At 40.5% G+C, this 27,193-nt stretch overlaps 3 protein-coding genes across 7 annotated transcripts; all 3 read right to left on the bottom strand.

Moving 5' to 3' along the window:
- Positions 1–630: 630 nt before the first annotated feature.
- rhot1a (ras homolog family member T1a) lies at positions 631–11,070 on the bottom strand. Of its 2 annotated transcripts, XM_027022197.2 has the most exons (21): positions 10,630–11,070; positions 9,915–9,973; positions 9,630–9,711; positions 9,436–9,479; positions 9,311–9,364; positions 9,146–9,198; positions 8,854–8,962; positions 8,105–8,206; positions 7,770–7,868; positions 7,545–7,653; positions 7,301–7,421; positions 6,899–6,983; positions 6,592–6,737; positions 6,396–6,496; positions 6,145–6,275; positions 5,968–6,051; positions 5,739–5,861; positions 5,290–5,492; positions 3,977–4,099; positions 1,747–1,884; positions 631–895 (listed from the first exon to the last, which is right to left on the bottom strand). In XM_027022197.2, the coding sequence occupies exons 1-21, from the start codon at positions 10,664–10,666 to the stop codon at positions 778–780; spliced, it is 2,121 nt and encodes a 706-aa protein (XP_026877998.2). In that variant the 5' UTR covers positions 10,667–11,070; the 3' UTR covers positions 631–777. The 2 variants fall into 2 exon arrangements, with proteins under 2 accessions (XP_026877998.2, XP_026877997.1); XM_027022196.2 differs by lacking the exons at positions 1,747–1,884; positions 3,977–4,099.
- An 843-nt stretch (positions 11,071–11,913) lies between these two features.
- adap2 (ArfGAP with dual PH domains 2) lies at positions 11,914–16,927 on the bottom strand. Of its 3 annotated transcripts, none has more exons than XM_027022182.2 (11): positions 16,679–16,927; positions 16,174–16,304; positions 15,839–15,930; positions 15,238–15,320; positions 14,578–14,687; positions 14,134–14,283; positions 13,574–13,657; positions 13,266–13,328; positions 13,008–13,085; positions 12,409–12,637; positions 11,914–12,306 (listed from the first exon to the last, which is right to left on the bottom strand). In XM_027022182.2, the coding sequence occupies exons 1-11, from the start codon at positions 16,764–16,766 to the stop codon at positions 12,278–12,280; spliced, it is 1,137 nt and encodes a 378-aa protein (XP_026877983.1). In that variant the 5' UTR covers positions 16,767–16,927; the 3' UTR covers positions 11,914–12,277. The 3 variants fall into 3 exon arrangements, with proteins under 3 accessions (XP_026877983.1, XP_026877984.1, XP_026877985.1); XM_027022183.2 differs by having other exon boundaries at positions 11,914–12,303; XM_027022184.2 differs by lacking the exons at positions 15,839–15,930; positions 16,679–16,927 and having other exon boundaries at positions 16,174–16,288.
- Positions 16,928–17,514: 587 nt separating this feature from the next.
- atad5a (ATPase family AAA domain containing 5a) lies at positions 17,515–27,163 on the bottom strand. 2 transcript variants are annotated; one of them, XM_035529487.1, is made up of 24 exons: positions 27,092–27,162; positions 26,797–26,910; positions 26,482–26,557; positions 24,654–26,386; positions 24,466–24,544; positions 24,223–24,381; positions 23,974–24,109; positions 23,793–23,871; positions 23,515–23,696; positions 23,287–23,435; positions 22,963–23,110; positions 22,458–22,805; positions 22,199–22,295; positions 22,004–22,086; positions 21,782–21,921; positions 21,488–21,659; positions 21,152–21,313; positions 20,745–20,960; positions 20,585–20,649; positions 20,288–20,468; positions 20,005–20,171; positions 19,066–19,928; positions 18,751–18,909; positions 17,515–18,320 (listed from the first exon to the last, which is right to left on the bottom strand). In XM_035529487.1, the coding sequence occupies exons 3-24, from the start codon at positions 26,533–26,535 to the stop codon at positions 18,242–18,244; spliced, it is 5,451 nt and encodes a 1,816-aa protein (XP_035385380.1). In that variant the 5' UTR covers positions 26,536–26,557; positions 26,797–26,910; positions 27,092–27,162; the 3' UTR covers positions 17,515–18,241. The 2 variants fall into 2 exon arrangements, with proteins under 2 accessions (XP_035385380.1, XP_035385381.1); XM_035529488.1 differs by lacking the exon at positions 26,797–26,910 and having other exon boundaries at positions 27,092–27,163.
- Positions 27,164–27,193: the final 30 nt, after the last annotated feature.

Here is a 27,193-nt window from a genome sequence, read left to right as displayed (position 1 = left end):
CCATGGAGAAACCCAACAAATCATAAATATAAAAACAAACCAATCAATAAAAATCAATAAAAATATATATCCTATGTACTGTGCCTACGTCATGCAATAAACATAATACACTCATTGACAAACAATGGTAACAATAAATTAATACAGCTGAAACATGCGCAAAGCATAATGACTTACATGGGTGAAATGGCTTCAGTTCAGTGCTGCTCTGCGTAACAGGTGCATGTGAATTCTCAACTGGCTTTTGTTCACTGCAACTGGTAATCCCCAGACATATTTACATTTATAAACAAAAGCTTCCTTCCTTTTGCTTTTAACAATGTGTCTCTGCCTTGACTGCCTTATATGGGCCAAGCCAATTAATACTGACCTGAGAAAAATATCAGTAAGTGTAATTTTAAAAATGCCCAGCAACTTCATTTCCGGCAGGCATCACCTGTATACCACTACTAAGATGGCCGAGAAAATCCAACCACTATGGAAAAGACACAGCTAGAAAAAAGGACATACTGAATTTTTATATTTATATATATATATTTATATATATATATTTATATATATATATTTATATATATATATTTATATATATATATTTATATATATATATATATATATATATATAAATAAAACCTCAAAATGTAGCTATCTATCATTATTCTATGTCCATTTCCTCTCAAAAGGGGAATGTCCGGGATAGAAGAAAGGTGTGTTTTTTTGTTTGTTTTTGTTTGTTTTTTTTAAGGGATAGTGTCATAGTCACATGCTGGCTGGAACTGATCATCGCTGCTTGAGCAGAGCTTTGTACATGGCAAAGCCCAACACGGCAAATACGGTTGCACCAACACTGGCCCGCAGCCAGAACGTAGAGTTCTTCAGGTCCGCCTGGGTCATGTGACTGGGAGAGGGAGAAAGAAAGAAATAATCATAACACAATCCTGATTAATTTGTGAGGGTAAATTATAAATGACAAATCAAACTGAAGCTGGCGTTGCCAAAAGCACTCAGACTCCACAGTGAGGGGTTTTACATATTGAATTTTCTGGTGGAAGCTGCCTCAGAAATTTACACTCGTTTGATTTGTCATTTGGTTTTCTCTAAACAGTCAACTCCACGCCCCCAACTCCCAGCCCAGAGGGCGGAGGTCTAGTGGAGGTATGTGGGTGGGGTAGGTCTGGTTGGGGGAAAAAACTCAGAAGGGAACAGCAGGAGCAGTGAGGGAAAGAGCAAGGCAAGCAAAGGGGCCCAGAGCGTGAACACTCTGATAAATGCACATGAGAAAGGCAGTAGAAAAGAGGTCAACAGTACAAAGAAATCATACATTCGTCATTTTAATTGAAACATTGCTAGCCAACATATCAGAAGACTCACTCATCCTCAACCTTTTAATATTCACTATTCTGCCTGTGTGAAGGTCTTTCCCAAAGCCTAAAGAACCATACTGGCCTCTGCAAGATAAAAATCAATTCAGACCAAGCAACACAGTAATCCAACCAGGAGATGCTCCACCAAACACTTTCAGACCTTGACTTATAACATAAGCCCAAGACTCAGTAAAAGAGCAATGCACAAATGAGATTGGTCACACTCACTGCAGTCAACACTGGAGGACAATTTCAACATCTTAAAACGGGTTCCATTTGATTGTGCAGGGACATGGCTTGAAAATCTCTGGTTTGGAACAGCAAATGCATCGGTGTACAGCAACATACCCCTCGCACAAAGGCCCAGGTGAGGCTGATTTTTTACCTGGGCCCAAGGTGGTTGACAGATGATTCCATGTAGACTGAGTCCTCTACAAAGCTGACTGCATGCACCTGATGGATGAGGCTGGACTCCTCATCAGTGGAAAGATATGCACTCAGCTCATCAACCCAGAGCCCCAACCTTGCACACATGCACATGGATACAGCACTTCCACAACGTAGCCCATGGCAGAATCAGCCGCCCAGCCCATGCACGCGAGCTGAAAGAAGCCTGTTTTAATGAGCAGATTAAAAATGAAAGCTCAAAGCCCATTGAGCACTGAAAACCTAAACTTAATTTTAAAATAATTTTTACAGAATTAAACTGAAGAATCTTCAGATTGTGGGCTTATAAGATACCTGGTCAGAGTAGCATGTGAATGTGTACATTCTAGTTAGCATGTTATTCATGATGAGTCAACCATCAAATAAAGGATGCTTTAGAACTTGGGACACAAACGTCAGACCAGGATAAAAAAAAAAAAAAAAGCCCAGCCATTAACAGCCACTCTCCTTATTTATTTTTTATGGACCTTAGATGTATATGGTGGCCGTTATCTACTGAATCTGAAGAGCATCTGCCTACAGTAGCATTTCAGCCACTCAAACCAACACACGCAAGCACCAAACCAGCAACCCCAGAGAAATGTTTCTTTACAGTGGTCCATACATACTAAATGCACCAGGCTTAATAAGTAGGACAATTAACCATTAAAAACCGCAGACATACAGACACACCAGCAAGTATTCTTTAACCCTTTCTAAGGTTAAATGCCTGCAACGTCAAAGCCGTGAAGTAAGCATTAAGGTTGAGAGTGATGCATGTCTATGCAGGCAGGGGTTAGCAGGAGGTGAAGAGATGCATTGCAAAAAGGAAGAGGGCCAGCCAGACGCATGAGAATGAACACCTACAGAGAAAGAGAACAGAACACCATGATACAGCATGAAACTCCAAACATATACCAAACATCTGTAATGTTGACAAAAAGACTTCTCTTCAATCCTATAAGCAAGTACCCACTGAAACCAACAGACCAACAAAGATTTCTCTCAATAAGAGTTCCTTCCAAATGTCTAAATGTAAAAAAGCAAAATGTCTCTTAAATAAGCATTATACAGAGTAATGAAATCTGCTAAACCTAAATCAGCCTAGAAACATCCTCACACAAGATGACCCATAACATGTTAGTTTAGAATTTGTTAGAAAGCCATGCAAGGAATCATCTATGACCTTCAGGATTAAAACAAAATGATACATGGAAAACAGAAAACAAAGACCACTGAGGCCACTATTCTCTACATGACAGGAGGAATGAACCAAACTTAGTCCAGATTTTCCATTTGCATATCCACCCCAGAAGATTACAATATGACTAACAAATACATTAACTGAACAGACAATGAGTTCACAAAGTAATATTTTTTACTGCTGTCACCACAAATACTAATTAAAAGCTAATGAAAGATAACAAGCTGTTGGGGCAACTAGCTGCATTAAGTAAATTAGGTCCTGTAAGGGGTTTCCTATTAGCCTTCATTCCAACATTACCATTTTTGGGCAATTTTTTAGCAGAAGGACCAAGACTACAGTGCTGCAGTACAGTAGAACAGATAAGTCCTATGACATTTTAATTATGATTTGAGCACTAAGATCAATTTTGACAAGTCAGGTGTTCAAAACAGCAGACCCTGTTCAAAAGTGCTGGGTCAGATCCAGGTGAGGAGTGTTTACTGCTTTAGCTGCCTGGTTTGTAGGCCTCCATCAGGTCATAACTTATGAGAGAGACGAGGTCATGGACGAATGGGACAGAAAGCTGCTGCATGCTAAAACACAAATGTAAAGGAGGCATTAAACATAGCTTGTCCTGGCAGGGAAGGATGGATGAGCCATGCTTTACGATGCACAAAATCGACCAACAAGAGCTGTTAGACATGACCCGTGTGTTCACTGCAATGTGTGACGAAAACAGAGTAGTAGACAAAGCGTGCATGCAATATCCCACCACAAAGGCATTGTCAGACTGTCAAAACCACAGAACAGAAAGGCCTGACTATGGATAGCTTATCTAAGTCTCAGGGATTGACCAACTCAACTGGTCCCAGTGGATATGCAAAGTGAACAGGCTGGACTCCCACTAGGGCAGCCCACAGGAGGCATGTTAGGAAGCATAGGTTAAAGGTGGCCCAGGCACACTGGAAACAGGAGGGTGGGTTGTCGGAGCCGGGTCAGACACCTGATCAGAACACCACTGTAGAGTATGGCCCTGATCGAGCGCAGGAGCTCACAGTTCAGCAGGTTCTGACAGAGGCAAAGGTTGCACCTGTTGCAGGTGCACCTGCAGCGAAGCTTGGTGTGGCTGCGGACACACACACACACACCCACACACAGGTCACAGATGGTGCATGTCCAGGACAGCTGAGGCCCAGACGGTCCTCTCTCAGGAATAGAATGTCTGCTCTTCCTCCTAGTAGTGCTTGAATGAAAGTGAAGCTTGGAAGCATAGGGGTGTGAGCAGGTCAAACCAAGACACAGTAACAAGAATAACTGAATTCTGAAAACTTATTCAGTTTGCAATTGCAATTACATTCCTAATGGAGAAGGCCAATGTTCCAGTGTATGTTACAATATAAAAGTAGCTCTTCCACATCAGCAATACAGTAGGCTGAAAGGAACCATATGACGAACTAAAACAGCACTCTAGCTACAAGTGTGCTCTCTAATAGCAAAAAGCAAGAGGTGCTGAACACAATTGGCTGTGAAGAAACTCAATTCAGACATACAAGAGATGCTGGCAAAATGTTACAAGCCATCACACACATGTACAAAGCTTTAACAAATGTCTATGAACTGCTTCCCTTTAACTACACATGAAAATAAGGAGCATTTCTTAACTATACTACACAGCAGTGTTCCAGAAGTATTATGTACTGATAAAGAGGCATCCTACTATTAAAAAAGCCAAAGGCAAATTTCTTAGGAGGATGTACGTCTCAGCTAAAAGTGATTTCGGATCAATTCTGTCTTGGAAGGAATCTCTGTTAATGAACTACAATCAATATTTCATTCCAAGAGAGCAATGATTCAAATGAAGTATATTAATCTTTTGAATTAATCTACTGAATCACTGGAACAGAGTGCACAAAGCAATCCTGCTAACAGACATTAGTTCAACCTTTTTAGCAACCAGTGTTAGGAACTCTGCCCTCAAGACACTGCCTTTAAACACACAGATTAGATCAAATCTGGGTGTAGTCCGAATATGTACTGTGTACATATAATAATAATGCCATTTTGAAATCTAAACACATATCTGATCGCTTTTTACTCTCCTCCTATACCTTTGAAACATCATAATTAAAAACTCCATATGCCAAACTTTTATCTAATAGGCTGCCAGAGCAGTAGAGGCTCAGGTACACAAACAGAAGGAGAAATTGGAAAGAAAACCCGTTCTAAATAGACAAAAAGGATGAGGACCAGCAGCTGGTGGAGCCATGCGGGAGTACGCAGGGGGTGGGATCTGGGGTGGCGGGAGTGTCTACTCACGGATACATGGCCATGGTGGTGAGCTTGTTGTAGAGGTCTTTGCTGGGTGCATCAGCCGTGTTGCAGGTGAACAGCTGGGGTGGGTGCAGCTTGTGCCGCCGGCAGAAGTCCAGTGGTGACAGGCCGTACTGCTGGCGCACCTCGTGTAGGTCAGACTTGGCAGCAATAAACATGCACGGAGTCTTACTGTCTATGAAGTACTTCTGAAGAGGGAAGGGACAGGGGTGGGGATCACTGACCAGCATCACCACACCCACAGCAACATCTGTGACCTCTGACTGGCTCAAGTCACAGTGGACATACTCTGGTAATATTACATGTTGTGGTAATATTAGCAATCAGCTTTTTTTTTTTTTTTTTCTTTAAATCAATGAGTATACAAATATAAAGACACAAGTCTTCGATAAGCACATTCTGAGAGTCTTGGTTTATTTGTTTGGCTCACAAACCTTATAGGCCTTTGCACAGTACTCAAAGGAATGGGGGTTACTGATGTCATACACCAGGCAGACAATGTCACAGGCCAGATCAGTTTCTGAGAGGAACTCAAAGTCTGGGAGAACCTCATGCAGCTGAGACAGATACAGACAGAGGCAAGTTTTAGAAGAGACCAGGCTCAAGACTAGCATCATCCTGCAAATACACCCATACCCTGAGGGTAGAGCCATTGTGACTTACAAGCAAGTACTTCTCCTGCCCATAGACATACGTGGTGCTGATAGCATAGTAGGATTTGTGGTCATCCCTGATCCTTTTTTGTTTCTGCAAGGAGGGGGAGGGAAAAAACCCCAAAAAACCTGTGAAAATTTCACGGATTTGTGGAGTTGTGATACAAAGTGATCCAGTTGTACTTACGGCTAAGTTCCTGCCCAGGAAGGCCTGCAGGAAGCCGCTCTTGCCACTCCCTCTTGCTCCCAGGACGTTGCAGCGGAACACGTTGCGTTGGGTTTGCTTCTTCTGCAGGTCAATGCGCTTGTTTCTGGTCACTGCACCAAGCAATTTTAGATTAACACAGGCAAAGGCAGAAAAGGACACACAGTGAAATACATTGTGTTTCTCTCTCTTTTTTTTTTAGTACTTTCTCTCACACATACACACCCACATACCTGTGATGGCAGCAGCTTGTGACTCCTGTTCATGAATGATGGAGTAACCAAGGTAACCCAGGTATTCCAAGCAGCGCTGCATGTCTAAATATGTTGTCAGCCTGCATGGGATAACAGAAGGTCCATGAAGCCATGACTGAGTGATAATGGGGAAGGAATTAAGGCCTTTGATTAGCTCTCTGGCATTGGGACTCACGTCCACTGAGACAGGTAGCCCTGGTAGGTGATCCAGCCCTGCTCATTGGTGCAGACTGTGGTGTTGACATCAGGACCCCAGGGCATGTAAGGGAAGACTTTAAACAGGTCCTTCAGCTCGTCAGGGGACAGAGCACAGTCACGGTCCTGAAATACAGCCCTCGTGCTATGACATGGTCCCAAACAAGTGACTTACTGGCATCTAAAAACTAAAAATCTAAAGAGCTTCATACACTGTTCTACTATGCTACCCTGTTTTGCTCAGTAACCAGAGTTAGGCAGCGATCTAACTGCATTCATGAACTCACCTTGTCATGCTTGTCAAAGACACTCTGCAGGAAGAGGTAAGCATTGTGATTCAGCTCTGTAGTGCACTCTGGAGGGATTTTTAATCTGCCAAACAAAAAGAGGTTGAGCAGGTAAGGTGGCCTTATCAAAGCAAAACTGTTCCTGCTAGTGGCAGAGACTGACAGCAAAATAGCCTGCTTGAAGAGATTTTAGAGCTCCTTTCAAAGCAATACCAGTGTGCAAGACTGGTCTGTCAAGGAAGGATTTGTAGCATGTTCACTGTAAAAGATGCTCAGTGTATATGGTCACTCAGCATCTTTTTTTTTGCATGACTTTATTTATACTGCATTGCTTGATTTAACAGAGGATGCTGAGCTTACTGTTATCGTAAAACAAAGAGGGGGCCACTCGGTGGGACTCACAGTGGAAACAGGTATTCCTGCGTAAGCTCCAGGTCATCATCATACCCAAACCGGCGGAGCACGGTCCACGTTGTCTCATGCCGTCCTCTCTGGATGAACAGTGTGTGCAGGAACAGGAAGCCTGGCACAAACAGAGCACACAGCCAAGTCAGAGGGGCATGACATGCTACATGGGAAGGTCACATTTAAAAAGCCACAATGCAGAGGGGGGGGCGGTAAAACTCTGCAGTCTGGCTTGCCCCACCTTTAAGGGTGAGGCCATTGCCCTTCACCCCATCTGTCATGTTCCGCCGCACAACATTTTTTACATCCTCCAGGGCTTGAGGGGCCAGTGGCATGTTGAAACAGGTCCTCTGTGAAAAAGGAGCAGCCAGCTATCAAGCTAACCAAATCTGCATCAGTAATTTCACTTCTACATGCTCACGTAAAGTTAGCTTCAGTATACAGGGATACAGTGAGAAGCCTGTACCTGAAAGAAATTGAGCTCATTATCATTTAGGATGCCGTCGTTGTCCAAGTCCGATATTTTGAAGATTCGAGTAAGTGCTTTGATGCAAGATGGTTTCATCTGCAGACATATCAAAGAAAAATTATTAAGTAGCCTTTACTTATGATTCAGTTCAACTTCTGCTGTCGAACTGAACCTAAGACCATATCTAATATTGTTGTCTAACAAACAACTCATCTCACAAGGTACACCAAATGTGGCACTGGGAGCAAAGTGTCTTCTATATTACCTGCTAGTCTAATCAGGGGTGGGGTGGGGTTGGGATGGTGGGACTGCAGTATCCAGGAATTCCTTACCTCTTTTTCCTCTGGGCAGTACAGAGGCCCTGTGGGGTGCAGAACAGCCTTCTGGGCATAGTAGAACAACTCTGAGATATTCTTCAGGTTTTTTGCAGAACACTGAGGAAGAGCAATAAAGAGTCTTGACTAAGAAAAACTTGATTACTTGTGATTACTTGTCTTAGCTGAACTAAGCTCACGGGTAGCACCTTTTCAAAGGTTTGATATAGTAAGTTTTAAAAAAAAAAAAAGTATCTAAATATAACCATTTTTGCCTTTTTTCTGCTTATTGATCTCCTAAATGGTGGATTAGCAGTAAACATACTTGAAATAAAATATTAAAACTGGATCTAGTCATTACATGGGCATTCAAATAAGAGGCATTTTGGTGTGCACAGGAACTCTGTTTATGCAGCATGGTAAACCTTGCCTCTCCTTTTAGACTGAAACTAATCCCACCAGCAGGCCATGCCCGGTCATCATATGACCGACTGGGTGATGTCCGTTTCCTGCATGACATTCTGCACTACTGCACATCTCCTTAACTCTACAACAGTGAAATGATTATAATTTCCTGCATACAATCTCAATTAGGCAAGGACTGAGAGATTGTTTACAAACATGCAAAATAATATGTCTTATTCTATACAAAGACACAGAATAATCTTGGTACTACAATAAAAATGTAAAGTTCAGGCTAAAACTTGGTGCAGTCTTAATTCCCAAAAGGTTACACGCTTGAGCATATGAAGAGCTCTTCCTTTTACCTCAACACAAGTCTCGATTTCTGAGTACTGGTTCATTATGGGTAGAATTGTCTCCATGCTACTGTGCTCCACCAGGTCAGACTTATTTCCCACCAGAATTAGTGGCACTCTGCAAAGCATTACACAAACCTTGTACTTTCAGGTGAGCATTATTCATGTCATTCCCAGAGATCAGACAGAAATAAACCCTATATAATGATTTGGAAAAATATGGAACTGCAATTTTTCTAAGCAATACAACAATTTTTACTGTAATTAAAGTAAGCCCAGTGTGAGGGCATGGACTACACACCTGCTGTCCTTGTCTGTTCTGTCATTGATAAGTGGAATCCAATGGCTTGTCACCTACAGTAAATTGAACAAGTATATGAAACAGCACTTTCTAACTTATGAACAAAGCAGCGTTCAAGAACATCAATGATGCAGTTAAGTGTTTGCTCCAAGGACAAAGGCCTACCTTCTCTATAGACTTTTTGTTGTTTACAGAGTAGACTATGCATATGACATTTGCCTGTAATGGAAATAATCAAAGTATCAGACATACATCATGCACAGTTTAACAAAACATGAAATCAGTCTCACCTTAGATATTTCTTGATACAGCTGCTCATCTGACTGTTCTGCTTCTATAGAGTAACATGTCAACACATGACAATAAGATGAGAGAACAAGTGTCAAAAACAGATCAAGAGCTTTGTGAAAGAGCATTTTTTAATCAGCTATGGAACAGTGTAGGATCTGGATGAAACTTGCTTCTCTGTGACCCTGCGTAGTACCTGAGTAGTCTACTATATGTGTAGGCACTCTCTCTGGGGTAACATCAGCAGGAATTGTGATTTCCTCAGCACGGAGAGGGACCTAAAGATTAGCAACACAGCATTTGTTTAAATGTAAGAGTAAATTAACAAAAAAAAAACAATTTAAATTTCATATCAATATTTTTAATATGACCAAATATGCATTATAATGCATCAATATTCTAATAACATGTGTAATATAATATTCCAACACAAGTAACTGCTAATTCAGTTCATCATTGAATGTTCATCATAAAACAATACCTCATCAGGGAATTCCTCACTGACAAGCGACATAATTAGTGAGGTCTTCCCAACTTTAGCTGTGTGGGGGGAAAAGGTTCTGGGTCAAACTTCGATCCAAATATGATTAATAAGATAAAGCATGCGGCTGGACTGATAAACTAACTGCTTCGCACATAGAAGGAGTTCGCGAGGTTTGCTCAATAACTACACTAGCGGGCGCGAACATTAACATTCACACGTATCCTTTTGGCCGCCTTATCCAAAACGTGTGCTACTTGCGGCATCTACGCCAGTACCATCGTTACCATAGCTAAATGTTATAAATAGTCCGGAGAACTGCGAAATAGATACAACGTGCAAAACCCGACAACTAAATAAATAGGTAGCCTAGTACGCACTTCTAGTCAAATAACCAATTTAGAGGACAATCTTTAATAAATACTCCGATAATGAACCAATTCAGTATGTAGCTACCGTTACGAATTTAGGTTGTGTGATAAGCTTTGGTGTAAGAAATTAGCTAGCTAGACTGCAGATAGCTCTTAAATCGAGGGCATCAATCTTAAACGTCCATCTCTCGTTGTCGTGGCGAACAAGGCCGTTGAATGCAGGCTGAAGAAAGCCAATACAAATCTAAAGCTAGCCAACACAAAAACTATTTAAAAGCGGTGCGTAACCAGCTATAGCTTGCTTCTGCAAGAACGAAGAAATGTAGCTAGTGTAGCTTACTTACGTTCCCCGACTAGCAATATCCTTACGTCCTTTCTCATGATTACGAACAATACTGCGTTAAAACAACAAACGTGAGACTCGTTCAGATAACATGTAGCTATCTATCTATCTTAAGGTAGCTCAACCAGCAACACTGCTAACTCCGTGACTGTGGCGGCTGTCCTAATGACCCAGGCCTGCGCAGGCCAGCGCTGCTAGCATAGTGGCTAGACTGTAGGGCAAAACGGACAGAGGTTTCTTCCTATTTCCGCATTAACAGATTTTCCTTTTTTCTTTTTTTTCTTTTTAGCTCTGACAGACACTCAGCACCATTCAGTTTTATTGCTGCATAAAGATGAGAACTATTTAAGTAAAGACGATCCTTTTGAAATTTAATTCATGACATTTCTGTAATCACTTTTCAAGCACACGCTGAAGCGCCAGTCAAACTATTACCCGGTAATTACGGAACCTCACAACGGACAGAAACTAGGAACGCTAAGAAAACGCACATTTCTTTGCACCATTTTATTGACTAGGCAGCAAATATCGCCCCCTGTGGACCGGGAGCATAATATAGCTATGTATATCGTGATTCCCCGTGGGTTTACCAAAGTTGATAGATACCAAATGTGATAGACACCAATATGTGTCCTATTCTAGGGAATATTTTAGTGTAGCCTTTTATTTAAACAGGTATTGAAGAAATACATTTGGTTCTTGAAACAAGGTAATTTCATGTTTGGCACATAAAATCAGAGAGTTCATTTTCCTACAGGACAGTTAGATAAGCAAAATGAGTGCTTGGATAATTTATTAATGGAGGTTATACTCAGGGGCCGTTGTTCACTTATCCACCTTGACTGTTTAGACAGATTCACATGGAAAGAGTAAAAATGTAAACATTTAAAGTTAACAATTATTCTGTTTTCCTCATCATGCATTTTTACAGCTTTCCCATATATGATATTGGAACTTTTTAACCTTGGGATTTGTAACAAATAACCCATCCAAAATGCAACATAATGATAATGCAATGACATTTTTTGTTTGTGTTTATTATAGCAAGGAAACATACCACACATCTATGCCTGATTTGTATGTGCAACACAAACTCAATTCAGTGAAAAGGCTTTGAAAAATAGTTTATACAAGAGATTCCAAATGGTTTTATATGGAGAAGACTGTCAATCCTTTTTTAAAATTATTATTTATTTTACAGCATTTAGCTGATGCTTTTATCCTAAATGACTTACAATTATGACAGTACAATTTCATTAATTGAAGGTTAAGGGCTTTACTCAAGGGCCCAACAGTGGCAACTCAGCAGTAGTGGGGCTTGAACTGGCAACCTTCTGATTTCTAGTCAAGTACCTTAACCATACCTTGTACCTTGTACCTTGTGCCATAAGTACCTTGTGCCATACCTTGAGCTGTGCTGTAGGAAGGAAAACAGAACATTGTGCAAAGCTGTGGCCTTCCATGGTTCCCACATACTTTCAAGCAAAGCTCTGAAACAATTCTTCCATGAATGTTGTAACATTCAGTTGGTACATTTCAGAGTTTGCTATGATCCTGAAGGCCTGAAATGTGGTGTCATTGTATGTCTACTGGTGATGGGGTCCACTTATCAGAGATACCAGTCCTTGGTCCTTTATGACCTAACAGAATCATCTTCGCCTGCGGATATTGGCCTCTGCTGAAAAAGAGGAAACAGAAGCTACGAGCACTGTACTAATCAGCTCCTGTGTAGTGTCACTACATTCATTTAACTTGAATTTTCAGATGTGGTATGTCTTACTGGCATAATCCTGGGGCAGCATGGGTTTTGAGATGACATGCCTCAGAGCGTCCACCCACTCCTTCCGCTCACGCTCCTGCTCACACATAAAGATGAACTGCCGGTTGGGAGTCCCCACTGCCAACCCACACTTCCATTTGTTTCCTCTGGCCCCCTTGGGCATGCACTCATTCACCGAGTACCCATGATGCTCTGTTCCAATGAAAATGACCCCAAGCTCCACAGCATCCTGAGGGTCAATTCAAATGTATTTTCAGTAACAGTTCATCATTAGAACATTCATGTTTGGTTTGCATCTGGTTGTCTTGTCTGCATTTTAGGGTGACTGTAGATTGCTTTGTGATTTGAATCTAATGTGGTTGAAGCTTTATGTAATCTACCCTTCAGTGAATGGGATATGTTACAAAATCCATTTGCAATTAATTCTGCTTTATACATAATCACTCATAATATAAAATATCTATTTTGAATCTGTAATCTCGCTCATTTCCTCTTATAATAAGATTTTCCCTGAGGAAATGTTCTTTCTGTTTAAGACACATTCACGTTTAATTTTTGAGGGATTAATCTATTTAGGATTAATATTAATCTTTTCCTACCATCTGAGTTTTAAAATAGAGTAGTTTTCTGTCCAGGGCATCCAAAATGAACCATCTCTTCTTAAATGGCTCTCGTTGCTGTACAATACACAGACACAATAAGAAAACAATTAACTTTAAATGTACTTAACAAAAAATTCAATAAAAAAAATATGTGCCTGAATATTTAGTATTTTGCTCTAAAATGTTTATAGGAATAGGAATTTCTATGAGAAGGCTATTGTCCCTGAGTTCTACAAATGTAAGTGTGTAACCCACCAAAGGGCCCGTCTTCTCCATAAAACCCTCTTTAAGGTAGTTTCTGGTTGTCCATGGTATCAACTTGCAAGGAAAACACACACAGCGCTATTTAAAAAAACATGTCTATGCTTAATAAAGTTTGAGGAAATACGATTAAATGTTTCATGGTGCTTTCCACTCCTGCTGCATAGCCACAGTGGACATTGTTAGAAGTAAAAGAGGAATCTGGAAAGTCCACTTTTAATCACTGGTTACAAGTGAGCAAGGTATGCTGGAACAATTGACATTGCACCAATACTGTAGGCCCCTATAAAAAAAATACCTACCTCATCATCAGTAGCTGTAGGAAATGCTGTCTTCAGGTAAACAAAACGTGTTGCCCTAATAGCATTGAACCAATTTACAATTTCCTGAAAGGGCAATGGGCAAGAAAGCTTGAGCACTAGGACAGATTCTGCAAAATACAGAGAAGCTACATCTGCAATTGTAGTTGTTTGTTCTAATTTAACCTTTAAAAATTTCAATCTTCAGGTAAAACATATGTTGTTATTAGCCTGAAATGTCTATTGATACTTAAATAATATAAATTAGATAAATGTGATTAGAAAATGTGACAAGTCATGCTTGTTAATACTTTTTTCTTGGTTTGAAAAAGTCAAATCTGCCATAAAAACATTACTCTGCTTGTCTGAAAATAAATTCAACTGGTTGTTTCAAAACTAGGCAAATAGTTCATGAATAACCTGTCTGTAATTTCACACATTTAAATATTTTTTTCCAGCTTGGAGATGAAGAACTAAAGCAAACATGATTTGCCTCTCTTTAGGGCAACATGAAATATATAAGGCAAAAATGTAGAAAACACAAATCCACAAAAATGATTCACCTGACCACTTTCATGGTAAACAAAGAGGTTCCGGGTGTGGTCATCCACTAAGTATGTTATTTGAAGTCCATTAGCATGTCCAATCTTCTCAGGCTGAAATGTTGCATTCAGATTCTTTATAGATATAATGGCCTTTGCTCCTTTAGATTCCTAAAAGGTGAAGGGGACTTGTTATTTAGTTAGTGATTTGAATTAGTTCTTGAAGCATTCTTTAGTAATTGATACATCCTTTAGTTTCAGTTTGTTTATATTCCAAGCAACCTTTAAAACGTAGACATGCTTACACGTACAAAGGCCAGTAAAAATGTATAAGATAATGTAACCTAAAGTAACCTAATACTAATACCAAGTCTTGATTCAGTTTAACTGAAAACACTACTGCATCTGTGCCAAAAATAGCTCTGTGCTCAGAAAAATTGCTTAGGGTGCATCAAGAATCCTCACATCCTTCTTGTAGTATTTCAAGCTGAAATCCTTCTCTGATAGAACAAACTTCCTCTTGAGAAACTGTCCATTGTCCTTCCCTTTCTTCCATAGCAAGCCTTCATATAGGCCTAGGCTCAGAGTCAGAGATATTGAATAAGGAAAACAGGTATTCAGTGTTGTTATTTAGAGGTAACAATTTACAGTTCATGCATGACAGACTGAATATGGCCGATTTTTAAATATTTTATACACAGAGGGGACATGTTCATCTCTGTGGGACCCTTTCATAAAAAAGGGCATTAGACAAGTATTTTGAAACATATAGTAATAATTATGAATATATTTAAGTAAAGCATGTTACAGTGGATTCACTCTGTAGGTGTCATTCATATGCTATGCAGTTAGCTATGGGGAAATTAAAGTACTGTCCTTTTCAAATGAATAAATAAATCTGATTTTATTGATCAGTGCATTTTTACATTTAAAGCGGATGAGACATGTTACAGTCAACCAACAAGCACACACAGTAAAATAGGTGCTTTATAATTTGCAGCTGACTGTGCACAGGCCAGTCATTTACTACAGCCACATGGCAGGAGCCCCAAATCTTTTGTAACTCCCTTTATTTTTAACATATTGGTTACTACAAAAAAAAAATCAAATGAACAACAGCTGTACCTGATGAATAAGATCTCAGCTTATTGTCCTCTTTAAATTCCAGTCTTTCATACTTTGCTCTGATCCATTGTTCTCTCAGCACCCTACAGCACACAGAAGAGCCATCTTATATAACATATAAAACACACAGTTGGGTACTGCCCTCCATACAGACCAAGCCTGAGCTAAAAATATAAATGCAGACATGGCTTTTTAAATGTGTTTATTAGTTATTATTATTTTCTGAAACTGAGTGATCAAAAGCCTATGTCACTATTTAACAGATTACCAACAGATTTGAGGAGCTGAACAACCCACTTGCACTGCAAAGTTTGTAGACTATATGGAGAACCAAAAGGACAAATCAACAAGTTCAAAGCCCTGATATCCAACACCAAACCTACCCCTTAGCTGAAACAGGAATCATGAAACATGACTGCTTCCTCTTATTGTCACCAACAGTAATGCAATTCCTATCTTCCGTGCGTTCGCCACATCAGCAGCTTTCAACTTCTCTAACAACTCATTCTGTTTTATATTAGCACGCGAAAAAAAAATGGGAAAATAATTTAAAGTTTCCGTGTCTTTGAATGACCTCAGGTCTCCAAGAGGGATTACTTACTCACAGTCATGTTGCTGTGGTCGATAATAAAATACAGGGACGAATTTCTCATATAAGTCTTTTGCAGCTCCGTTTCCATTTAATTTCATAAACTTCACCGGAGGGCATTATTCGGGCACATGGAACACAACAGTATCCAGTGTAATGACAAAAGTTATTTCAGTTATTAGATATAACTCTTGACACTATGACCATCAATTAAATAGCTGAATAAATCTCGCCAATATTTAGCATATTACAATGACAGCAAAATATGAGGTCGTCTAATTGGTACATAAACGTAAAAATAACTTTAGTGTAGCAGAACAATTTATGTAGGCTACAATTAACCTTACCTGCACAAGTTCATCATCCCAGAAGTCTAAACGTATGGATTTGACGCGACTTATACTTGAGAGATTGCGATGAGTTCCAGAGCAAATCAGACAAATAAATACACCAAGATTATACGATGCCCAGTCTGGGTCTGCAGTGCACGAAAGAGGAGCAGGTTAAGAACGGTTACGACCGCAGATATATTGTACTTTTGAGGGGTTGGAGAGTTGAGGTTGGGGTTTGCTGCAAATTAAACCTAAAGAGGTCTATATTGTTTAGTCTACGAGGACATGAATTTTCATTTATTCCCTGAAGTTCAGGCTAAATCAATAGGCTATCTAGAAACGAATTACTTTAAAAGAACACCAGATGAATTTATAATACAATGTTGTTTACAATGTATATAATATAGATGACGTTCTGTATTTTTTAAACAGACAAGTCCACTAAATAACAAAATCCCTGTAACAAATTACGAGGTTTGTTTGTTCCTATTACAGGGTAGATTAGTTAACTGTAACTCACCGGAGGCGCCACAGTCTGCACAGCAACTGTTATCCGGCAGCTTCGCCAATTCCAGAAGAGTCTTTTTATTTTTGTCGCGATTTGCCATATGAGGAGTTGATCGAAAGCAACTTTAATCCACTCTGATACCTAGGTTGGTTTTATATATAGCTTTTCATTCTCTCAACTCGCTACTGCGTTGAATTCGTGTGCCTTCGATTCCGCATTTGGTAGCGCTGCCAGCATTATGGCCACACTTTGACGCGTCATTGCGCGAGATCCTAATGGACACGCAATTATACATAATGAAAGGATATTCCTGAAACTGCACCATCGTAAGTTATACTGAAACAATACAGTGGATCTCCACTGTGAACAGAACAATACTTGTTTTTCACTAAACGCACATCATGAGTAACGCTCCTGTTAGTCAGTCTTAAGTCAGCCACATGCGTTAGATGTAGTTTATTATACTTTTGCTATATTTATACTGAGAATAGTCCTATCGGTTTGGCATTATTAAAGTGAACATTTTCCGTTAATAGGCATCAATATCTGTAGGTTTTCGAAGGATAATTACGACAAAACTACTCAGAACAGTAGCCGTACGGGCAGGAAAGTCTCCATTACTGAATTCTTAATAGATGTTTTATTACCGTTCCACGGTAGACTACCGTAAAGTATATCCTCATTACCACGGTCACTGTGAGCCGTGACCGGTGTAACACAGGACTCGCGGTGTAGCTGTGACTTGCCACACAAGCCGCACCGCTTCTGGTGTAAAATAGGTTTAAACCGCAGAGATTTTACACAAACAAACAATAAGGATACCAAATTAACGCCCTTTCCCCTCAAAAAACGAACCAATAAGATGCAGTGTTTATTTACTTATAGATTGTTCACGTTGAAACCGACACATTACTGTAGAAGTCTGACTTAGGAAAACAAATGATACAGTATAACAGTCATACAGAATACCGTAAGATGTAATCAAGTCTTCTGTCGTGAAAAATATTCACATTTATTGTCTTTGTTTTCACTGTTTAAAATTAAACAGGGAAATTTGTAAATATTAATTATGAACAATATGCGTGTTGAAATTATAGAAAAGTAAGAAAGTGAAGTTATAGTTTATATAATTATAATAGAACTACAAATGAAAAATAAACTTAAGTACCCAAAAATGTGTCTAACTTTCAAGCAGTCCACCTTGCAGTGAATAGGTGAATAAGCAAATATGAGATAAAAACAAAGACCTGTTTATGTGGCATCTACAAAAATTAAAAAATAATTAATGTTACAATAGATACATTTTCAGAGGAAACATGTTTTGACAATTTGCATGGTTCACATTTATTACTCAATAAAATATACCGTATAACAGAGTACAAAAGATGAGCTCTCCACACGAGGTTAGATAAAACAATCAAGTACTATCCACTCTCTACCAAGTCCAAAAAACAAGAAACAGAAAACAAAACCAAACAAACAAAAAACCCCACACTCCTAATAAAAGTATATTACAATACTGTACAAATTCATTTTAACCAGCTGCCACAAACCTCTGCTTCATGATCAAATGAATCAAGGAAAATCTGAACCTAGCTGCTGAATAGTGCTTTTGGGAAGATCAAGGTTAATGGTATTGAAGTAGTGCATGAATCTGCGGAGAAAACCAGAATATTCACCATTAACACATTGTATTTGGAAAGTGTTATTGAAGTCACATTAAAACAATATCATGTAATCACAATCTTGGCCCACTTCTCTGTGCACTTGGATGGCACCAGTGCCCTGCTCACTATTTTACAGTAACAAATATATATTAAGAGCTTCAAACTGGTTCACTCAAAAGGCATGTATTTTATGAGCAGGTAGAGAGATGTAAAAACCACATTCCATCCTTGCACATGAATGCATGTGCTCTCACTTCAAGCTTTATTAGTTGGAAAGTCATTTCTATTTATACAGTAACTTCAATTTATTTGCACTGTTTCACTCTGGTCATTTACCTTACCCAAGTGTAGATTTGAGCTCTACTAAACTTGAAAAATGCCAGACTATGGTGCATCTACAGTCAGTTCAACTCTCACCTGCGTTTGACCCTGCCCTGTTCTTTCAGTCTCTCTGATCTGCAGATGGTGCGCAGAGAGGGCAGGTGGTCCATCACTGCTGCCAACCTGTTGCCCAGAGTGCAGAATGACCGGTTGGTGAGGACTGTGCTCATCACATCCCTCCTCACTTCCATCACCCTGTAACCCACAAGACATCAAATTTACACATCACAAGCTGTATAAGTCATTCAATTTTAGAAATGTATGAAAGAATAAGGCTGGTAAATATTTGATAATACCCTGCACACATGTTCTGAAAAGACCCCTCCATCCCCACAGCTGTTAATTCCTCACCTTGGTTCACAGAGTGTACTCTGCGCAAGGCTGAAATTTTGCCTGTGTGAGGCTATAGGAAGAGTGAGCTCCTCCACAGCCTCTTTCCTGATCTGTTCCTCCAACTCCTGGGCCACAGTCCACGCTTTAGAGATCCCAGCCCTGCACTTCCAAAAGCTCAGACTACCTAGCATGGCATGGATTTCTTTCGAGTCAAATGCACTCGTATAGCCACCGCTCTCCAGACAAACTTCATCAGTCATTCCACTCTTGACTGCTGCGCCTGTCCAGTTAAAGGACTGTGGTCTACAAGCACCCTCTGCCGTCCGAGGCTGGAAGTGCAAAGCAGAATCCATGAATGACACATAATCCAGATACTCAGCTAAGGAGCTCAGGCACTGTGATACAGGTTTACTTTTCTTCCTCTCAGTGTCAGCCAGCTTGACCCTCATCACCCTCACGGGAGCAGCTTTAGATGCCCGTGGCTCTTGACCCTGTGCTGGCCTTAAAGTATGGTCCCCAGCAGCATCACAGTTAGGGTTAGGGAGGGACAGAAATCCTTCGTCTGACTCAGAGTCCGAATTAAGCGCATTTTTATGGTCCGCATACAGTTGCTTTTTCTGCCTCATTCTGGAGGAAACTTTTAGAGGGCTCATGTTAGCTGTGTTCTCATCATTCTCCACTTTACTGCCATGTCTGGCTAAAAGGCCAGGCTGGGGGTCTGGGTTTGGTCCTGGTTGCAGATCAAGAGTGGGCTCAGGCAAAGGACGAGTGGGCAGTGGCAGGAGCACCTCCAAGTTTGTGTAGAGCAGATTCACACCTCTCCTTTCAGTCTCTGAGAGAAGATCCCAGCTCCTCAGAGTCTCTACAGCCGTAGGTTCACACTGAAGAGAGACCATAATTAGTAAATGTAGTCTTTTTCAGACAAATAAAAATGAAAACGTAGAAAAGGGAACTTACTCTAAACAAGTCCTCTACAGTCTTTTCTTGCTGGATGTTCAGGAGACCCAAAACAGACTCTGTGCATCCAGTATGGCAGGGTGGTAAACTGGCTGGATGTAGCTCTCTACCAGAAGAAATGTTCTCTACTTCAACAGCTTCTCTCTTCACCTCAACCTCAGGGGCTTCTGAAGAAAAGAAAAGAAAAAAAAAAGTATTGAAGAAAACCACTCCTGTGTTACACTGCTGAGCTTGTGTACTGTTTTTCATTTCTTAACCAAGTAAATTTTCTGGAGCACTCTACCGGCTAGCGAGATTCTCTGCTGGACCTGGTGTCCTCCTCCACTGCGGGACCAGAACTGCAGGTGCAGGAGGCTCTGCCGAATGTCACAACTATTCCAGCGAAGCAAATCCACCAGGTCCCGAGTATCTGTCCTAACGTTTTCAGCCAAACACAGGAGCTGCAAGTAACTCGCCACATGGTCCTGGGAGGAAGGGCGGGGGGGGGGGTTGTTACACGAGACAAGCTCAACCTACTCAACCACAGGTGTGTCTAGTTTCTAGTAATAACACTGAATATTCATTGTTCAAAATATCTTACCACAGTAGGAGCTTTGAAAGGGATTTCATCAAAGTAGCCATCAAACACTGTGCTGAATGTTGTATCTGAAAAGGAAAGTATTCCCATTGATATTAGAAAAAAATAGACAGAAAACTTGATCAAATTTTGATTTGATCTACATCACTATAGTAGCACCCACCACTGGTTGTTAGGATGACCGGTCTCTTGGTTGTGGTCATGAAGGTTTTAACTGCAGCCAAGAATCCAGAATCATCTTCAAATATGACATCAACCTCTTCAAACAGGATGAGAGATGTGGCAGTCTTCTTGCCTTGCTCTTCAACTGAAGACTGGGAGTCAGGCTCTTGACTCTTGCAGCTAACTTGTGCCATGTTGGCAGATTTCTTGGGACAGTCTTTAACAGCAAGAGATAAGAATCATGAATAAAAAAAATAATAAAAAAATAAAAAATTGGTCATTTTATGACCTTTTAAAACAAATTTCTTTTCTTTTTTATTTGATTACTGAGAGGGATGCTAACCAAAAAAAAAGGAATAATATCTATATTTAACACTTTTTGTTAATGTTTGGTTTCAGAATTATTACGTCTTTGAGATGCAGCACCCCTGGCTTCGGGCTTCCCACCCATTTTGAAGAAACTGGCTAGTGAAGTAGGTGCCAAGTTTCTTTTCCTCAGTGTAGCACCTCGAGGAGACTGGGGGGGTTTCCTGGGAGATGACACAACTGTTCTAGGGGAGTTCACTTTCCCTGTGACAGGAGGTTAAAATTCATGGAAAATGAATTGATGCCATCTCAAACCAAAGCTACCAAGATCAATGCTCAAAATAGCATTTGGAGAGAATAATGATTTAAAGTGAAAGCAATTAAGATACAATAGAGTAGACACAATGTGCATGCTTTGTCTTCAGTGTGTGCACCCACTGGGTGAGCAGCCGAGTTTAGAAGCATTGCCCCAAGTACTGTAGCTGTTGAAGTAGGTGGGCTTATTGGTATTGACCCCCTGGATGTCCACTTGGTGAGACTGTGTGGCCTCCTTCAGCTGAGATAAGATCTGGCGACCACTTCGCTGAGAAGAGCAGTTCACCTCAAACACCTAGGACAGAAAATCCAGTGAGCTAAGAAGGCATAAGAGTCTATTCATATACTTCTAAACAAACTAACCCTGAGAACACTTTAAAGTCGAAAAAGGTGCTTCCATCAGGGGAAAGTCCAGACCTTAAAGCCCAGCTCCTGTGCGCAGGCGTATACCGCAGCGGTTTTGCCAATTCCAGTGGGGCCTGTGATTAGCAAGGTGTTACACAGCTGGTCTTCATCTTCCGCCAGCTCCTCGACACCATCGTCTCCTAACCAAGAATCTACAATCACACAGAGCGGTTAAGAAAACAGGCCTCAGATGTTTCAGCTCCAGGATTCATCATGAGAGGTTTAGGACTTTACCATTACTGTCATCCCCTTGTTTTTGCTCCTGCCGTTTCCTTCTCTCTTCACGGTTAGCCCTGAGTTTCCACTCCTTTAACCAGCTAACAATGTAAGTGATAAAGCAAACTCTGTCATTAATCTTTCCACTTCAGTTTCCATTATGGAAAAACACATGCATGGAAGTCATTCAAGCAAGCTCATACGCAGTCTTACCTGTGCACCTTCCCAACAGAAGCCATGTTTCCAATGATGTCACTAGAGTGCTGTGGCTGGTACTTCTCAGTCCATAGCACATCCTCCCTCACACCATCTGGGGAAATGAAGATATAAAAAGACAAGTTATGTTGAGAAACTGTCACTGTGTAGTGGAGGGATACACAAAAACAAAAACAGCGTTCAGTATGTGTGATGCAATGTTGCATATCAAAGTTCTGTAGCTGACACAAAAGAAAGGAAGAAAGTCTCTCTTCACCTTTTGCACCGACAGTCCCTGTAGTTGAGGAATCAACTGGAGAGTCACACTGGATCTTTTCAGGCGTCAACAACACTACAGACTTATGCTCCCCCTCATTCTGCTTGCTCCTCCGGGATTGCCTCTTCCGGCCTCTTCTGTGGGTTGGAGTGTCAGCAGCCTCTCCTGTTCCCCCGTGCTCTGAGACTGGGCTCTCTGATATCACTATTGGCTCTTCTGCTGTATGGCTTGACCTCTGCTTCTTGGCCTGCTTGCCTGCCCTCCCTTCCTCATATACACGCTTGCGCTTTCCTCCCACACATTCATTTGAGCCAGCAGAAAAAGCCATGTTTGAGCCATCCTCAGGCTCTGAGGAAATTTAAGGGAAATCAGCAAGAAGCAGGTTAGGGTTACATTCAATTCAATTTTTAAATGCAATTCATATAAGTCTAAAAGAACAATAAATGTGTAAAAATTAAGGCATCTGTTTAAGTGGTCTCACATCAGATTGCTAATGTGATCTCACCTGCAGGAATCTGCAGGGAATAGTCTTTATGTCTCTTTAGGAACCTCGTAAAAAACCTCTGTGCAGGGAAAGAGGGATTTGAAGTGGCAATTTTGTCCAACAGAAGCTGTCTAATGGTCTCTGTAAAGTTTTCTTGCCAAACAGACACCTACACAGATGTTTAAAAAGAGAAATTACTTCAGAAACAGTATAAAGTTTGAATGCCTGAATGCTCAAAAACAGGAGTATTAGTTGTGATAAATGCAATAAAATAATCACACATTTGTTACCACTTGACATCCAAAATATCTGTGTATTTCTTAATTTCATACCCTAAAAACTTACCCTTTCTCTGCATGTTATCTGAACAGGTAGAGTGGGGTGGTTGGCAAGTCTGTCTAAGAACACCGGTGGCATTGATGATAAATGATAAAACTCCTTCAGGCGATGAAGCAGGGGACTCTCAGGCCATGGAAGAGTCCATATAGAACAATCTGCCAACGTCAAGAACAAATCAGTCAGATGCAACTGATTGCAGTAGTGACTGACATTTTGGGGAGAAAAACATCTTACCAATTAATTTCTGCTGAACGTGAACCACAGGCTGGAATGAAGTGCAGGCCTTTGTGTAGGCCTCTCTGTTAGCTGCCGTCTTAGCCATCTGCTTTTTAAAAGACTCCGGAAGGCCACTCTTCAGAAACTCCCTCTTTGCTCTGAACTGTTCGTCATCTTGAGAGTTCTCTGGACTGTCACAGCTTTTAAAGTAAAAGACAAGAGCTTGTTTCTACAGTTTTATTTTAGGGTGAAAATAAAGGCAGATTTATTTCTATTCATAGATGACAGAGTAATACCTGCTGTCATCAAAAATAGAGATCACTGCAGAGGGTCTCTGGAGTTTTTTTTCAAGGAACAAGGGGCCCAGTTTGGAAGCTACAAAAACAAAAGCAAGCAATAGTAATGGTAAACAGATCACTTTATAATAAACAAAAAACAAAAAGAAAAATCATACACATTTTAGAATTTTTAAATTACCTGTGGTTTTCTTTGAAGCTTTACTTTGAGGTATTTTCTTGCCTAAAACATCATTCAGACTACGAACCATTTTCTGGCTTTCTTCAGATGTAGGTGCAATGCTGCTTAAATCATCTTCCAAGAACACAACAGAGTCCTGCAAATAGGAAGTCATGTTTCCAAACAATAAAATGTCAAAAGACCTCAGACTCTGAAATGAAGCCCTTTGAAATGATCTAACCCTGCACATAAATAAGACAGTGGCCATACCTCATCCTCACAGTAATTTATTTTGACAGATTCCTTGCTCCTCACAGAGCGCCGCACAGGAGACATCTCCCCAGCAACAGCCTCTTTGCTTTGCTTCAGTGCTTTGGCTTTCTGGATCAACCTTTTGGCCCGTTTTCTTTTCTTCATTGAATCTGATTCCTATTAAAATGTCCAGTTAAAATAATATAAATGTGTATAAAAGTGCATTTTTCTGATAATAGTTTTAAGTAAAGAAAGAGTTACCTGCACTGAAAGAGGACTCGATATTTCAAATTCTCCAGCTTTGGTATCAGAAGATGGAAATAGTCTGGTGAATTTCATTCTAATTAACAAACAGATACAACATTATATAGCAAGTTCTCTTACTAATTTATCAGTCATATTCTATAAGACCAAAGTGCTAACAACAAAGATACCTGACCAGAACTCACCTAATAGGGCTTTCTCTTTTGTCAAGTGGATAGAGCATCTCAGCCCTGTAAACACCTTTTTTGGGTCTGTGGGTTCTTGGGGTAGATGCCTGAGCTGGGTGCTCCTGAGATACAGCAGAACCTTCTGCTTTCTTCTGGCTTCTTGTCTTACAAGACGATGGATCTCTTTTAGGCACAGCAGTAGTCTGTCTGCATGTGTGTTGTCTGGAAGACCTCCTAAGTTCTCTGGCAGTTCGCCTATTACCCTCGTCAGTGCAACCACTCTCCATGCCCATCTCTACTGAGGTGGAAAGTTCCTCTTGTTTTGGAGTGGGCAATGATACATCTTCAGATGAATCTTTGCGACTTTTCTTCACAGACTTATTTCCATTCTTCCCAACACTGCTAGGATCTTCCGGTTCCATACTCTGACTGATGGTCACATCAGGCATGTTCTCAGCAGTTTTCTCCCCAGGTTCCTTCTCATTTGTCTCAGGAACTTTCTCCTGGGCCTGCTTCAGTGTGCCAGAGCCCTTTATGCTTTTACCTTTAGCTCCATCCTGACTTGGCTGCTTGAAGGCATTCATGAATTGCTTCCTTTCTTCTTTGGTGCACTTAGGGGAGTTGCTGGCTTCCACAACAAAAAGCTCCAAATCTTCTTCTTGAACAACTACATTAGATTTCCTCTTAAGGTCAGGCAGAACATCCACAGACACTAATGGGTTAGTTGAGGATGTCTTTAAGTTTTTTACTTGGCACTCTTTTTTAGTTTTACTGAAAATTGATGCTATTCTTAATTCAGAGCCCTTGGCTGACTCATGATTTGGAGATATGGGATGCACTTCAGCTAGGACTGTAAGGGTTCTTGGTGATAACTGTGGAGCTTCAAACACCATATCACTCCCATTTTTAGTAATACTTAAGGCATCTACAGCAGAGGTATCAGACTCTGGAACTGCAGTGTCCTCTTCCTCCTTCTGGCTTTGTAAAAAGTCTTCAAATGACACAGTAATAGTGCTGCAGTTCAGAATGGAAGTCTCATCCACATGGACTTCCAGACTAGCATCACGCAGAGACTGCTCATGCTCAGCATTACACAATTCACTCCGACTGGCCTTTGACTTCTTGCTTTTCCTCACCACAGACTTTCCACCTCTACACTTGTCTTCCCTGGTTGAAGCATCATCATTGCCTATATTAACACCCTCCTGAGTTGGGTTATCCAAGGTTTTACCTTTATAACTTGGTAAAACATCCTTTACTGTCCTGTCATTCACACAAGTCTCTGTGTTCTTAGTTTTAAGAGGTTCTTCATCTAAGATGATGTCACTAATTTGAGAGAGCAAGGCTGCAGTGTCATTGCCAGGGACACAGATACAACCTCCTCCTTTTACCAGATGTTCAGTTGGTGTCTCCATCACTGCACAGCTATCTGTGAGCACATCATGCTGCTCCTTCTGTAGCTTGTTTTGCTCCTTGAATTTCCCGGGCCGTTTTTGTCTCTGTGCTTTACCAGATTTAACACATCCCTCCTGACAGACAGATGACTCTGTGGATTGAAGGGGACTGTACTTTTGTGAAGAGTTTTTTCCTGGCTTTTCCTGAGCAGGAGAGGTCTTCCTAAAGTAATCCATTATGTTGTTTGACCGAGGTGGGGAAAATGGTTTCTCCACACCCCTGGTTAAGGGCATGAAATAATTTGTGATGGTCCTTGTAGGCGGTGGATCATCATCTTTCTTCAACTTCTTGCATGGCTAAATACACAAATATAGTTGTTAAGCAACTCAAAAAAGCTCTATTAACAGCTAAAAAAACCCCTCTGTAGCTAAATAAATAGACAATGACAAACCTGAGTAGCCTCAAAATCTTCAATAACAGCGGCCATCGCAGCAACGCCAGCCATTGTTGATTTCCAAATTACAGGTCTGTGGACACAAAAAACAATGACGAGACACAAGAGGTCATTCATTGGTTGAGAACGCTCTAGCGAATGCAGCAACAGGTATTAAGTAATGTTATCAAGTTATGTCGCTAGCTATTGCCTTCAAACGTAGATGATAAATTAGCAAATTACAAAGATAGCAAACTAGCTAACAGCCAGAATTCATTAACAATTAGGTCTAGCATGATAGGCTAAGTATCTTAAGGATTTAAAGACACCTACCTGTAGTTTTCGTAGAAGGAAATTCACGATAGTTCATTGCCGAGGCATCGTAAAACACAGCGGTTAGTCTAACATAAAATCCATGATAGTACGAAATGCTGGAGAAACCGCTGCCTAATAATACATAAACACAAACTAACTCTTCTAGCTAACATGGTTAGCTAGCCAGCAAAAGTATTCAATAACCATATGATGTAGTTATTTAAAAATAGTGGCACATGTGATTAACTTTACAGAAACACCAATTTAAGATGATATATTAACAAACATCGAGGAAAGTATTTAAACTGCTCACATGTCTTTGTACAACTATACAAAAAAACGTTAAAATTGTTTCAGTCCGCTGTTCCTCTTCCCGCAAATGGCGCCAAACAACGTTGACCGCTTTCTCCGCGCG

Source organism: Electrophorus electricus, chromosome 8 (genome assembly GCF_013358815.1).
Source record: "Electrophorus electricus isolate fEleEle1 chromosome 8, fEleEle1.pri, whole genome shotgun sequence".
Lineage (NCBI taxonomy): Eukaryota > Metazoa > Chordata > Actinopteri > Gymnotiformes > Gymnotidae > Electrophorus > Electrophorus electricus.
The sequence above is the reverse complement of the archived record's forward strand: the minus strand, read 5'-3'. Positions and strand labels throughout refer to the sequence as shown.